Raw genomic sequence first — 14,380 nt, forward strand, 5'->3', positions numbered from 1 at the left:
GCCGCTTATCATTTTCGAGGGCAAGCATCCACATGGTGGAAGATGCAAAAGACAATCTTTGGGGATCAGATTATCTCTTGGCAGTCTTTTCAAGAGGTGTTCGAGAGACAGTATTTTCCTATAGCATTTTGTATTGCTCGACGCCAGGAGTTCATGAGTCTCAAGCAGGGTGATCGAAGCGTGCTAGACTATAGTGCAGAATTTAGCTGACTTGCTGAGTTTTGCCCACATATGGTAGCTCAGGACTCAGATCGTATGTTTCATTTTACATAGGGACTGGCAGCATATATTCGGATTAGGATATCTGGATTTGTTACTACTTATCGGGAGGCACTTGATCGAGCTATATTTATTGAGATGACTCAGCAGCAAGTCTCCCAAGAAAGAGAAGCCAGCCGACAGAGCTCACACTCTAGACAGCAGAGTCGAGGTCGTCGATCTCGTGGCCAGGATATGACTAGAGAGTCTTCACGGCCACAAAAGGTGACCAAAGTATCACAGGGATCTAGTCACCCAGTCCCATCACAGGCAGCGGGGTCAGATATCTGTGAAGTGTTTTCAATGTGGTGCACCAAATCACCTGGCATCAGAATGCCCACTGAATAAGAGTATATGTTTCTATTGTAAACTGTCAGGACATATGCAGAAAGATTGCACTTTGAAGGTACAACATCAAGCAGGAGGATCACAGTCTCCGCAGGCTCGACCTACCTCACGACCTCCACAGTCTCGGCAGCAGAAAGGCTCGCAGAGATCTCAGCAGTCTCAGCAACGAAATCCCCCACCTACACAGTCTGCTCACCAGCCACAACTTTACCATTTGTAGTCCCAGGTGGAGAGTGAGTATCATTTAGTACCTCCACTTCAGTAGTATTTGCCAGCTCCCTCTCAACAGTATTTGTCAGCTCCATCTCAGCAGTATTTGGTGGCTCCACCCCAGCAGTACTTGCTACCTCCACCCCAGCAGTACTTGTTACCTCCACCACAGCAGTATCAACCACCATTATCTTATCAGCCTTTAACCCAGTCATACCAGCCTTCGCAGGATCAGAGTCAGCCCTCTTCTTCTATCCAGAGGGGTCAGCCATCAGGTCTTGAGTCGGGACATGTTTATGCTTTGACTCGTGAGGAGGCACAGAGAGCTGGAGGATCTGTTATCCGAGGTATTATTTCTGTTTATAGTATTCCTGCAGATATATTGATAGATACGAGTAGCTCGCATTCCTTTATTCCTCCTGAGTTTGTATGCAAGATTAGAAGGGTCCCAACTCTTTGACCTTATGGATTATCAGTATTGCCACCATCAGGTGGAGTATTGATGTCAGATCAGGAGGTCAAGAGTTGTCCTTTAAATTTCGATAGTCATATCTTTACCATGGATCTCCAAGTGCTAGAGATGACTGAATTCAATATTATTTTGGGTATGGATTGGCTGTCAGAGCATCATGCCGCTGTCGATTATCGAGCCAAATGGTGACTTTTCAACCCTTAGATCAATCATCATGGGAATTTATTGAGATCAATGATCGAGGGGTATCTATTATCTCAGCTCTCCAGGCTCAGCAGTTGTTGGCTCGGGGATGCAAAGGGTATCTCTTGTCTTTAGTGAGTTCCAATGTGGATAGTTCTGTCCAGCTTTCTAATGTCCACATCATTCGTGAATATCCCGACATATTTCCTGAGGAACTTCCTGGCTTGCCACCTCGGCGACAAGTAGAGTTTGTCATTGAGTTGTTTCCTGGCACAGCTTCAATATCGAAAGCTCCATATCGGATGGCACCAAGAGAACTGGAGGAACTAAAGATCCAACTTCAGGAGTTGCTAGATAAGGGTTTATCCGCCCTAGTGTTTCTCCTTGGGGTGCTCCAGTGCTCTTTGTTAAGAAGAAAGATGGATCCTTGAGACTCTGCATTGATTATAAGCAGTTAAACTCTGTAACTATCAAGAACAAGTATCCTCTACCTAGAATAGATGATTTGTTTGATCAGCTTAAAGGTACCTGTGTGTACTCAAGAATTAATTTAAGATCAGGATATCACCAGTTATGAGTTAGGGATACAGATATTCAAAAGACTGCCTTTCGTACTCGGTATGGACATTATGAGTTTTTGGTAATGCCGTTTGGGCTTACCAATGCTCCTGCAGCTTCTATGGATCTAATGAACCGGGTATTCTTAGAATATTTAGACCAGTTTGCTATTTTCTTTATTGATGACATTCTGGTATATTCGCGATCAGAAGAGGAGCATGAACAACATCTCAGAATAGTTCTAGAAACTTTACAGAAGGAACGCTTATATGCTAAGTTCAGTAAATGTGCTTTTTGGCTTACTTCCGTGGGATTTCTAGGGCATGTAATCTCTAGCAAAGGGATTTCAGTAGACCCCCAGAAGATTGAAGCAGTTGACCGATGGGAACAACCAAAGTCAGTACAGGAGATTCGTAGCTTTCTCGGATTAGCTTAGTACTATCGGAGATTTGTGGAAGGATTTTCCAATATTGCTGCACCTTTGACTCGGTTGACTAGAAAAGGAGTCAAGTTTACTTGGTCTGAGGCTTGTGAAGCAAGCTTCCAAGAGCTCAAGCAGAGGTTGGTGAGTGCTCTAGTCTTAGTTATTCCCTCTGGAGATGATGGATTCATTCTTTACACGGATGCATCTATTCAAGGATTAGGGGCAGTTTTGATGCAGTATGATAGAGTAGTAGCTTATGCTTCTCGTCAGCTGAAAGATCATGAGAAAAATTATCCCGTACATGATTTTGAATTAGCATCCATCATTTTTGCCCTTAAGATTTGGAGACATTATCTTTATGGTATTACTTTTGAGATATTCACTTATCACAAGAGTCTGAAATATCTTTTCACTCAGAAAGAGTTAAACCTTCGACAGAGAAGGTGGATGGAGTTTCTGAAAGACTATGACTGCACTATCAACTACCATCCTGGAAAAACTAATGTAGTTACAGATGTATTGAGCAGGAAGTCTAGAGGAGTATTGGCAACTCACAGGGTGGCAGTTATAGATCTAGTCAGACAGTTTTCAGAGTTAGATTTGTCTGAAGTAGGGCAAACACAGCGTGGTATACTGGTCTCCTTGATCGCACAGTCCCCATTGGTGAAGCGGATTAAGGAAAGTCAAATGAAAGACCAGTATCTCAGATCTATAGCTAGTGACTTGGAGTTAGGCCCCAAGCCAGAATTCACACGTGATATGGATGGATCTCTTCGGTTCCGAAGCAGATTATGTGTCCCAGAGGTACATCCTGTTAAGGAGGATCTCCTTCAAGAAGCCCACCGATCGAGATTTGTAGTTCATCCTGGTGGTACACGGATGTATTGAGACTTGAAGCGATCATATTGGTGGAAAGGTATGAAAAGAGATATTTCAAACTTTGTAGCTCGGTGTCTAGTTTGCCAACAAATTAAGGAAGAACACCAGAGACCGGTCGGGTTACTTCAGAAGATTGTAGTGTCGAAATGGAAGTGGGAGCATGTCACTATGGATTTTGTCACAGGGTTACCAAGGACCCAGAGGAGACATGATTCAATCTGGGTGATTGTCGATCAGTTAACTAAATCCGCACATTTCTTACCGATTCGTAAGACAGAATCTCTAAATCATCTAGCAGAGTTATATTGCAAAGAGATTACTAAACTCCATGGTATTCCCCTCAGTATTATTTCTGATAGAGATCGACGCTTTACTTCGAGATTTTGGCAAAGTTTTCAAAAGGCGTTGGGTACCGAGCTGCATTTTAGCACCGCTTTTTATCCTCAGACTGATGGACAGTCGGAGCGCACTATCCAGACTCTAGAGGATCTATTGCGTGCTTGTGTACTGGATTTTGGGGGTAGTTAGGAGGACCATCTACATTTGGTAGAATTTGCTTATAATAACAGTTACCACTCTGCTATTCAAATGGCACCATTTGAGGCACTCTATGGCAGAGCATGTAGATCTCCTATCTTATGGGACGAGGTCGATGAACGTCAACTCTTGGGGCCTCAGAGTGTTCAGCATGATGCTAAGCTAGTACGAACTATTAGACAAAGACTGTTGACTACTCAGAGTCGCCAAAAGAGTTACGCAGATAAAAGACGAAGAATGTTAGAATTCACAGTAGGTGATCATGTATTTCTTCGTGCTTCACCCCTAAAAGGAGTTAAGAGATTTGGGTTAAAAGGGAAGTTAGCACCCAGATTTATCGGACCTTTCCAGATTCTTGAGCGGATTGGTGCTGTTGCATATCGACTGGTGTTACCCCCAGCTTTAGCAGGAGTACATAATGTCTTTCATGTTTCTATGCTGCGGAAGTATGTTCCGGATCTGACACATGTCTTGAAGGATCTTGTAGTTCCCCTACAGTCTGATGTGACATACGAAGAATTCCCTGTTCGTATACTGGATCGCAAGGAACATCGATTGTGGAACAAATGCCTCCGTCTCGTAAAGGTTGGGTGGCAACACCACTCTGATCAAGAAGCAACTTGGGAGCGTGAGAAGGATATACGTATCGGATATCCTCATTTATTTACCTTAGGTATCAATGCGTCTCAATTACTTAAATTTGGGGACAAAATTTCTTTTAGTGGGGGAGAATGTTAAGTGTGAAAAAAAAAAAACACCCATGCCCACCCACGTGCACATGCCCTCCCCCACACCTCCTTTTTTCCTTTTCCCTTTTCTCTTCCCCACCGAAGCCTCAAACCCCCTCTCTTCTTCGTTTCTCTTCTTCTTCTTCAGCGGCGATGAACGACCGAGCTCTCCCCCTTCTCCTTCTCAAGCACCACAACCCCTGTTTCCTCTTGCCGCACCTCTTCTCCACCTCAGCAAGGGTAGAGAGCACTGTTTTCTCCTTTGCTTCCTCTTCTCTGCTTCTCGGCAGCACCGTCGGAGCTCCTCGGAGTGTGTCGGAGCCCGCCGGACCACCAGAAAAGAGGGCAAAACAAGGCTCTAGTTGCTGCCCTCTTTTCTAGCCAACCACAGTAACCATCGGAGCTAGCTGTGGCCTTCGCCGAAGCTCGCCGAGATCACCGGTGAAAAGGGGGAAAAGGTTTTTCCTTGCCTCTTCACTATCCCAGTAGCCTTCCTTGTTTTCAACTATCCCTAACTGCTCTAGTTCCCTTTTGTTTCCTCCAACAGCAGCACTAGTTGCTGTCCTTTTCTTGGCAGCACCGCCAGAGTTTGCCGGAGCTAGCTGAGGCGGCCAGCGACGAAGGGAAAACAAAACCCTAATTGTTGCCCTCAATTCCAGCAGCCACAACAATCTTTAGAAGGTTTACTTTGTGCCTTGTATTAATCAATGTGTACTTAGGAGAGCTATCTAGATTAAAATAGAGGTTTCATTTAGGAATACGAAGTGGTACGAGATAGCGCTCCGAGTCGTAAATTAAAAATTTAGATGTTGATGTCATGGTTCTTATTAGATAGTATTTTGACTATTTGAGTTATGTTGTATTATGTTTGTAGACACGAGCTCGAGTGGAGCGCGGTGACCTGCCGACACTCGAAGATTTTTGCTATACATAGTGTAGGTACATTTCTCTTTGACTCATATATCTATCCTTGTGCATGAATAAAGTAATAATGAAATTATATATATTATATTTTCAAAAGGGAATTAAAATGATACTTAAATAGTGAAATGGGTATTAACTAATTAAATCATTGGAGGGTAAATAATTGATATTATTTCTTGTTCACATGTGGGTTTATACTGGGATTTATATGGGAAGGGTTGTTTTTAAATTTAAAGAAATATTTTGAATTACTCTTCTGTTGATACTTTGTCTTTTTGACTTGCTTGATCTTTCATACTTCATGCTTTTGATACTCTATCTGTTGATACTTGTAGCTTTTTATCTGTGGACCCTATAATGATAAATTAATAGATTTGATACGAAAATATTACTTTGATTGACCATTCAATATGAAAAGAGAATAATCATGATAAATGGATGAATATAATCATAAAGGTGAAATAATAAAGATAGTAAATGAAGAATTAAAAAGTGAAGACTATGAGCCTAGCTTTATACAGAGCTCTATATTAGAGTACTGGACCGCCCACATGTTATTGTGGTAGCGCGGCGGCCGCGGTCCAGAGTACCTGACCGTACACCCGAAGCGTGTTGGCGTGATGTAACCCTCGATCAGTGTTTATTATGTCTTCCACCGGTGAGGGCTGATAGCCCGTACGTCAGATGACGTATGCGACATTCTTATACTCTGAGGAGGCTTTTAGCCTATCCATATGATATTACACTTTGATGATATTGGCTTCAGTGATTCACTTTTTAGTTAATCTATCAAATTTAGACTATGGATATACATGTTGATATTACTATGATAATTTATATACCGATTGATTAAATAATAAAATTGAAGAATTGATTTTAATTGATGATGACAAATGATGATAAGGTGAAGATCTTAAACTCTAATATAAAAATTTTACCTGATTATAGATAATGAGAAGATGATTATACATATATATGTATAAATGTAGAACTTTAAGGATAACCTAAAGTTGTAACAAAAATATTGTGAATTACTTTACTTCTTTGATTTCTTAAACAAGATTAAATAATTCATGCACATCTTTCTTGAGTATTCACTTAGCCATTTGACTAACTTTCTACATTCCTTGGTCTCTAGTTTTGCAGACACAGGGATCCTTTTGATATTATAGCTGATTTTGGACTTTCATAGAGTTGCTCAGAGATCTCGACGTGCTGATTTTCTGGTTTGTTTTACTTTTGTTTCGTTGTATTTACATTTTGGAATTTTGTTACAGATGTCGTTTATCTGTATAGTAATTGTAGTCTACGAAAACTATGACATAGATATAAAGTTGATATATTTCGTGGTTATGTTATTTTTATTTTATGTATGTTCCAGCCGTGTGGGCTGATGAATACGTTGTTTATGTATATATATTGTGATGTATGTATGTATGCTTCATATTGTCACCGGTACAGGGGAGATGTTGTCGAATTTTTGTCTGGCAGAGACTCCTCTGGGGACGTGACAGATAGCTCAGTTAAACAAGAAAATTAAAGGCACTGAATTTAAAACCTCATTATCAAGTCAATCAACTCATCTGCACCACACACAGCAAGTATATAATCAGATTCAAGACCTGAATCTTCAGCTAAAGCAGCACGCAAACGGCGGCTCTCAGGGTCAGGGTAAATATAAGGAAATTTTAGTGTTCCCAAAGCATCAGATACCTATTAATTATCAGAAAGAAGTTGGTTATGGAAAGGATGCTTGTTTCAGTTATCCTTTTTTCAAACAATTTATACAAGTCTAATGAACAATATCCTTAGGCGATACACATTGCATGTTTCCATTGAAATACTGTTTTCTGGTTTTCTGGAGTGCTTGTCTTTTTCATACAAACAGAATGGATATGTGGCTTATTTATGACAACTTGTATTCAGCACTAAGTAAGATATGCTTGTAACAGATGATATGGCAAGATACACTTGCATTCAACCATCCTGTCCTTCCAACAATAGATATACGGCGAGATCATTTTCTGTTATCGTGTTTTTTCAAACAATTGATATAAGCTTAGTGAAGACATACTAACATGACATGTAATACGTGTTTCTTCTATCATATTGTTCTCTTGAATGCTTGTCTTTTACATAGAAACAAGATGGATATGTCATCTGTGGCCTCTTTTATTATTTATACATTATTTCAATTTTGGTTTGTGTGAAAATTTATATATCAAATCTCTGTTTGGTTCAGTTTTTACATTCTTAATTGAGTCTTTTAATACTTGTAGAATTGAATTTTATTAAAAATTTACTAATTTCAATTTTTAAGTAGTATGGTACTTCACAAATTAAATAGATTTCATATAAAGAAAGACCTAGAAATGTACCTTCTTTGCACTTACTTGGAAAGGAGTCATCATGTGCTAGCTAAAAATTGGACACAACATGTTTCTAGGACAGAAACAAGTACAAGAAAACTCAAAGAAGGTTATTGTTATTTGATTCTAGGCACTCAACCTAATCAAAGTGAAAATCAGACTTGGCTCTGGAGGTGGATCGACCATATGGATTTTCATTAGCATCTAGCTTGACTATGTCCTCTGGCTTTCTCCCCAAGTGTGTAGATAATACCTGCAAATTAACTCATACAATGTCAACAATAATGACAACTGAAATGATCATCATTCCAGTAGTTATAGAGTGCACATCATCCCTAAAACGCGTAAGTTGGTGAGCGCACTTTACCTTAAAGAAAGAACTTGACTACGCATGTAAAACTGCTTATAGCGTATGGTGATTAAAATTATCCAACAACTATGACAGCCTATCATAAGGAAGTGCACCTACCATCTAATAACAATACTGATGATCCAGAGTTCAGCCTGACATTGGCCCCTTCATCACTTTCATTGTGGAATCTGACTACACAAGATCTGTACTGGGCGTGCCCATGAAGTGAATTTGCTATATATTATATCATTGTGTGCCTATATATATAGGCTAATTTTGGTTGGATATAATCTGTCTTTCTAATATAATCATGATTATATTATAATATTGATTATTTTGTTTAGTATTGTTTTAAAGTAAAATTGTAATGTAATGTAATTTAGATTATAAAAGGTAATAAAGTTTTGTAATCTAAATTACAAGGCTAACACCATATAATTCTATTATATTACGAGATTACCGTTTAATTAAAATTTAAATGTTAAATATATCTTTAGTCCATTTTCAGCATCAATCGATCATGGACGTTGCTTCTGCCACTGGCCGTCGTCTCCGAGTGCCAAGGGTCGACCGCCACCTCTGGGTGCCACCGTCGGCCGTTGCCGGCTGCCGCCACCCGCAGCCACCGCTTGCCGCCACCTCCTTGCATCGTCGGTCACCACCGCTAACCACCACCTCTAGATGCTACCATTAGCCATCGTCGCCAATAACCATCTCCAAGCACCGTCGGCCGCTGCTGCTGCAAGCCACATACCACTACCACCGGCCGACATCGCCGGTTGTCGACGTCGCTACTGCCACTACCACCACCTCCGGGCATCGTCAGTCACCGCTGCCGCTATCGGCTATCACCTCTAGTAGGAATCACAGAATATTTTTATCATTTTATAATAATACGAATTACATTCCTTATAAAAAAAATATTAGAAACCAAACAATTAAATATTACATATATTATATTATCAAATATAATAATATAATTAAGATTACATTAAATAACATTATAAATTTGATTAAATTACATTACACCATTATATAATGTCTAACCAAATGCAGCATAGTGTTTCTTTCCGTCACAATATCATTCCATTTATGGATATTTCAACGTAACAGTCAATAAAACGGTTGGAATTAAAGTAGTCGATTGATACAACCGAGTGTGCCACTCATTTATCAGGTAATTTATGTGTTTGCAGACTAGAACGTCTATGAAGTTTACTAAGACGCATGGTAAAACATTTTACTCCTACCAAATTTGTGACGCTGGGGTGTTGGATTGTTGGTTGTGAGCATTTATAAGTTTATCTGATGATCATGTAATTTGATCTTTCTTGCTGTTGACCTTTCAAATAAGACACCTAATCATAAAATACTGAGCTTTTGAACCTTCACCATAAACATTTTCTAATTTATCAGTCAATGAAAAATTTTTATATGATCAGATTAATCAGCCTAAAATTATTTATTTATTTTTCATGAATCACCCGAGCTTTCATCCGCAAAGAGAGATGACGGAGGAGGATGCCCCATGATTTTAAGGTGCCTGTTTCATCGGTTATAGTCCGAGCATTAGACCATTCCACACGTTGCATGTGCAGTCACTTTCCTTTGCAGAGTTCAACAGTCCACAAGAGCTGCAATCTGCAGATGTGCTTGTTCACGAAGAGAGCGTATGGTTTTCCTGAGCTCCTCGATCGTTTCATCAGTTATGGTCCAAACAAAACAAGATGACTTCACACATTGCGTGCGTAATCACTTTCCGAAGAGAGAAGCAAATTCCAGGACAAGCACGCAGGTCAATTCCCCATATAAAGCAATGGGCGCCTGCGAGTCCCCAGTCTGGGCGAAAGAGGATAAAAGAAAGAGACCAGGGAAAAAATGGGCGGCGCTTTTGATATGTGCAGCAAAGAGACTGGGGTCTTGTGACCATATATAATGAGAAGCTTTGATTGGAGAGAGAGGAAAGCAGCAGGCAACCCATGTGGTCGCATGGATAGGTAGAGGAGAAAGCAAATAGAGTGAAGGGAAGAGTAACAGGGAGTTGCAGAGGAGGCGACGATTGGCAAGGAGCGAAGCACCGGTAAAGATCTCATCTTTTTGGCTTTCCGCGGGTGTTGGAGTCTGCGAAGAGTCGTTGGGAGAGAGAGAGAGAGAGATGAAGGAAGGGGGCGGAGATGGGTTCGTTAGGGCGGACCAGATCGATCTCAAAAGCTTGGACGAGCAACTGGAGCGGCACCTGAGCCGGGCATGGACGATGGAGAAGGGGAAGGAGGAGGAGGAGAGGAGGGAGAGGCAGCGAGAGGAGTGGGAGATTGATACATCCAAGCTGGCGATCAAGGGAGTCATCGCCAGGGGCACCTTCGGCACCGTACACCGCGGGGTCTACGACGGCCAGGACGTCGCCGGTGAGGCCTAAACTAAAATTCTATAAGATTCTGACTCATGACTACTCCTCTTAATTAGGGTCTTTGTTTGAGGTATCCTAGCTTTTCTCGACCACGCCAACTGTTTGAGAAATTGCTTCTGTGCCTTCTTTTCCTTGAATTTCTAGTGAATTCAGCTTCTGTATGAGTAGGTAAGCTGTAGTTTCGATGGATTCGATCCCTTATCCAATTGCTGGAAAACCATTTGAACTAGATCATCATCTTCATAGTATATCTTTGTTTAGTCAAACATGTTCTTGTATAAACAAGTAATCTCCAGTGGATTCTGCATGTCCATTGTTGAAATGTCTTTAGTATCTTGATTGCACTTGCATTAGTGGTGCCATTAAATTTCTGGTTATCTATGGCCTTTGTAGTTAGTGATTCAGTTGGTTTCGTATACAAAAGAATCTTGTTCATTGCCTGTGAGTTCACTTGTAGGTGGGTGTGCTTCCCGTGACATCTGTTGGGATTTTTTGCTTCCTACTTGTACTTTCATGTGAATCTACCTAAAAAAATAAGGAGGTGTTGGTCTTGTGGAGGAAGATCAGAAAGCAACAATGAGATTTTTACTGTCACCTACTCGCTTAAGCTGTACAGCCATAAGCCATAAAACTTAAATAACCTTGATCAAATCCTTCTCAGTTCCCTTGCTGTGATTTAGCTTTGACTCTGTGTTTTTCATTTTGCTCTCGTGTTCGGTAAAAATAGCATACACACTCAATGTGGTATGTACAGATCAATTGGTAGTCACAGCTAATCGATCATTCCTTTTTATTTGCAGTAAAGTTGCTTGAATGGGGAGAAGAAGGAAATAGAACAGAATCTGAAATTGCTGCACTTCGGGCAGCATTCTCTCAGGAAGTCGCAGTTTGGCATAAACTTGATAATCCAAATGTCACTAAGGTACATATGGATATGCTATTATAAAGCTAAGATAAACCACTTTCTATTTCTATATCTTTTTTTAGAATATTCTCATAGTCACTGTTCATATGAATAATAATTTTCTTGTGCTGCTGTTGTGTTAAATATGTTGTAAATTTGGTGGCTGATGGGTTGAAATGATAACCTATCGACTTGTAGCAACCAGAAGGGCTTGTAGCTTTTTCAAAATGGTTCCCTAAGGTTTTATTAATGTCAAATGCCCCCATAACATTTTCATTAGTGTCAAAGTACTGTGCTATGGTGCTGAAATAACAATTTCACCCTTCTAAGTTACCTCCCAAATTGTTCACCTCTAAATGGACACAGGACGTTTAGATAGTAAGATGGAAATGTTAGGGAGCATTTTGATATTAATGAAACCTTGGGGGTATTTTGAAAAAGTTATTAAACATTATATGATACGAAAGCTCTCCTATGAACTCCATGAGTTCTTTTCTTCTTCAAAAATTTTAAAAATACTTTTGGAGAACTTTTTTATTTCAAAATAAAATTCCACAATCCTTCACCATGTCAAAAAGACAATTTGAAAGAGAAAAAAAATGCACTCGTCTTTTCTGCTCATGTCTTTTTTTTTGTTGACATTTGCAATTAACTTGAACTTACATGTTGTAGTTCATTGGAGCAACCATTGGAGCAACAAACTTAAACATACAAACAGAGAACGGCCATCTTGGCATGCCCAGCAATGTTTGCTGTGTCGTCGTTGAATACCTTCCTGGCGGTACACTCAAATCATTTCTTATAAAACACCATAGAAGAAAGCTCACTTTCAAGGTAGTGATCCAGATAGCTTTGGATCTTGCGAGAGGGTGAGCACTGATCTTTGAATTCTTCTATCTGAAAGCTCTTAGTTAATGCCATTTTGTTCACATTTGTACTTCTTACTGATTTCCTGCCTCTGCTAGTTGATCAAAGAGATGTATACACGCTACTTACTCTCTTTCAATTTACATTTGTTTTTGTAGATTAAGTTATCTTCATTCCAAAAAGATTGTGCACAGAGATGTCAAGACAGAAAATATGATTCTAGATAGGACGGGAACAGTAAAAATAGCCGACTTCGGTGTAGCACGTATTGAGGCTCAAAATCCCAATGATATGACTGGTGAGACAGGGACCCTCGGTTATATGGCACCAGAGGTATGGCATACTATTTGGGCATTTAAAGTTAGTTGATTTTTCTCATAAACTTCAGCAACTCCAACTGTTACAGAATTCTTGAAATGAATGCTTCTGGTTTATTCACATGCCAACTATCTTTACCATCTTCTGCTTGTGATTGAATGGCAAAAGAATGGTCTTGTAAGTCTCTCTAGTGATTGTAACTAACAGATAATACATCTACATGAACTTGGTATTGCAAATCTATGTCACCGGGCATATCAAAATTGTAAGTGTTAGTGCAAGTTTTGATGTTTGTTTGTCAAAGTTAGGCAAGGGTGAGAAGTCTACCGAATGACTAGTTCTAATTGGAGGTTAGACAAAGGAAAGAGGAGGTAACCCTAGGTAGTGAAAAGTCTTAGAGGATTTGTGTACTTGAGTTTTCAAAAAGTTTTTAAAAGGCGAAAAGAAAAGTTTTAAAAATGAGATTCACCCTCTTGTCTGTTTCGATCCTACAGTAAGCACCCTCGAAAACTTGATAAATTATTCTGCCTTCAACTGCCATCAGTTCCTTTCTTTTTTGATTTCTTTATGCTTCAATTTCTCACCCTTTCAATATAATTATTCTTTCTTGATAAACTATTCTTTCTTGAAAAAAAAATTCCTGCTTAACCAGTCATGCAAATACATAAATGGAAAAAGAATATATTGAACTTCTCACTGAGATGATAAGGTGCATAACAAGATTTAGTATGAGTATACATATAAGCTTCTACATTTTTCATACCCTTTCAAATATAATCCTGATGGCTATATATTTAGTTGACATTAGGAGGAGAAATCCTCATATATCATAGTCCTATCCTCATATATCATAACACTTCTACAATTTCACTTTCTTGCTTTGATTGTGAAATTGTAGTGACAATGGCACTAACAAATTCACAGGTGCTCAAGGGCGGCCCGTACAATCGAAAATGTGATGTCTACAGCTTTGGTGTCTGCCTGTGGGAGATTTACTGTTGCGATATGCCCTATCCTGACCTTAGCTTTTCTGAGATCACGTCTGCAGTCATGCGGCAGGTATGCACATTTCTTCATGTTGAATAGCTAAAATGACAACCAGAATTGCAGACACAAATTTCTAACTTTCTTCAAAGTGCAGAACTTGAGGCCAGACATTCCGCGCTGCTGCCCGAGCACTCTGGCAAATGTGATGAAACTCTGCTGGGATGCGAACTTTGTCAGACGGCCAGAGATGAATGAGGTGGTGAAGATGCTGGAAGCAATTGATGCCTCCAAGGGCGGGGGGATGATCCCTCCTGATCAACAACAAGGTTGTTTCGGGTGGTTCCGGAGGCACCATGGCCCTTGAGAAGTTAAATCATCTCGATCTAACGAGGGAAGATTGTTGCTCGAAGGGTGAATGAGGTTTAGAGAAAACGAGCAGGCGAATCAATCGCAGCGGGAAGATGCGGCGCTGGGCTATTTATGGCAATGCATCTAGATTGTGTTCTATGTAGTGTCTATTTTTGATGATGATGTAAAGATATTCATCTCCCCGTGCAACCCTTTCTCTCCCCCCTTGAAGTTTATGAAATGATTTATTTACCATTACGAGTTTTAGTTTCGGACATTTGGCTACAAAAATGTGGCGTGATGATAA

At 40.0% G+C, this 14,380-nt stretch overlaps 1 protein-coding gene across 1 annotated transcript; it reads left to right on the forward strand.

The window, feature by feature from the left end:
- Window positions 1–9,897: 9,897 nt before the first annotated feature.
- On the forward strand, window positions 9,898–14,343 carry LOC121995689 (serine/threonine-protein kinase STY13-like). The gene is made up of 6 exons (XM_042549430.1): window positions 9,898–10,647; window positions 11,450–11,571; window positions 12,226–12,422; window positions 12,579–12,753; window positions 13,663–13,797; window positions 13,880–14,343. Exons 1-6 carry the CDS (start codon window positions 10,398–10,400, stop codon window positions 14,087–14,089), a joined length of 1,089 nt encoding a protein of 362 aa, XP_042405364.1. The 5' UTR covers window positions 9,898–10,397; the 3' UTR covers window positions 14,090–14,343.
- The last annotated feature ends 37 nt before the right edge of the window (window positions 14,344–14,380 follow it).

This window comes from Zingiber officinale, chromosome 6A (assembly GCF_018446385.1).
Source record: "Zingiber officinale cultivar Zhangliang chromosome 6A, Zo_v1.1, whole genome shotgun sequence".
Lineage (NCBI taxonomy): Eukaryota > Viridiplantae > Streptophyta > Magnoliopsida > Zingiberales > Zingiberaceae > Zingiber > Zingiber officinale.

Bases quoted from the DNA above. Each gene is read 5' to 3' on its own strand.
- LOC121995689 (XM_042549430.1), top strand. From the start codon at position 10,398: ATGAAGGAAGGGGGCGGAGATGGGTTCGTTAGGGCGGACCAGATCGAT. The intron at 11,572-12,225 runs GTACATATGGAT...TACATGTTGTAG, and splicing joins ATAATCCAAATGTCACTAAG to TTCATTGGAGCAACCATTGG. The intron at 12,423-12,578 runs GTGAGCACTGAT...TTGTTTTTGTAG, and splicing joins GCTTTGGATCTTGCGAGAGG to ATTAAGTTATCTTCATTCCA.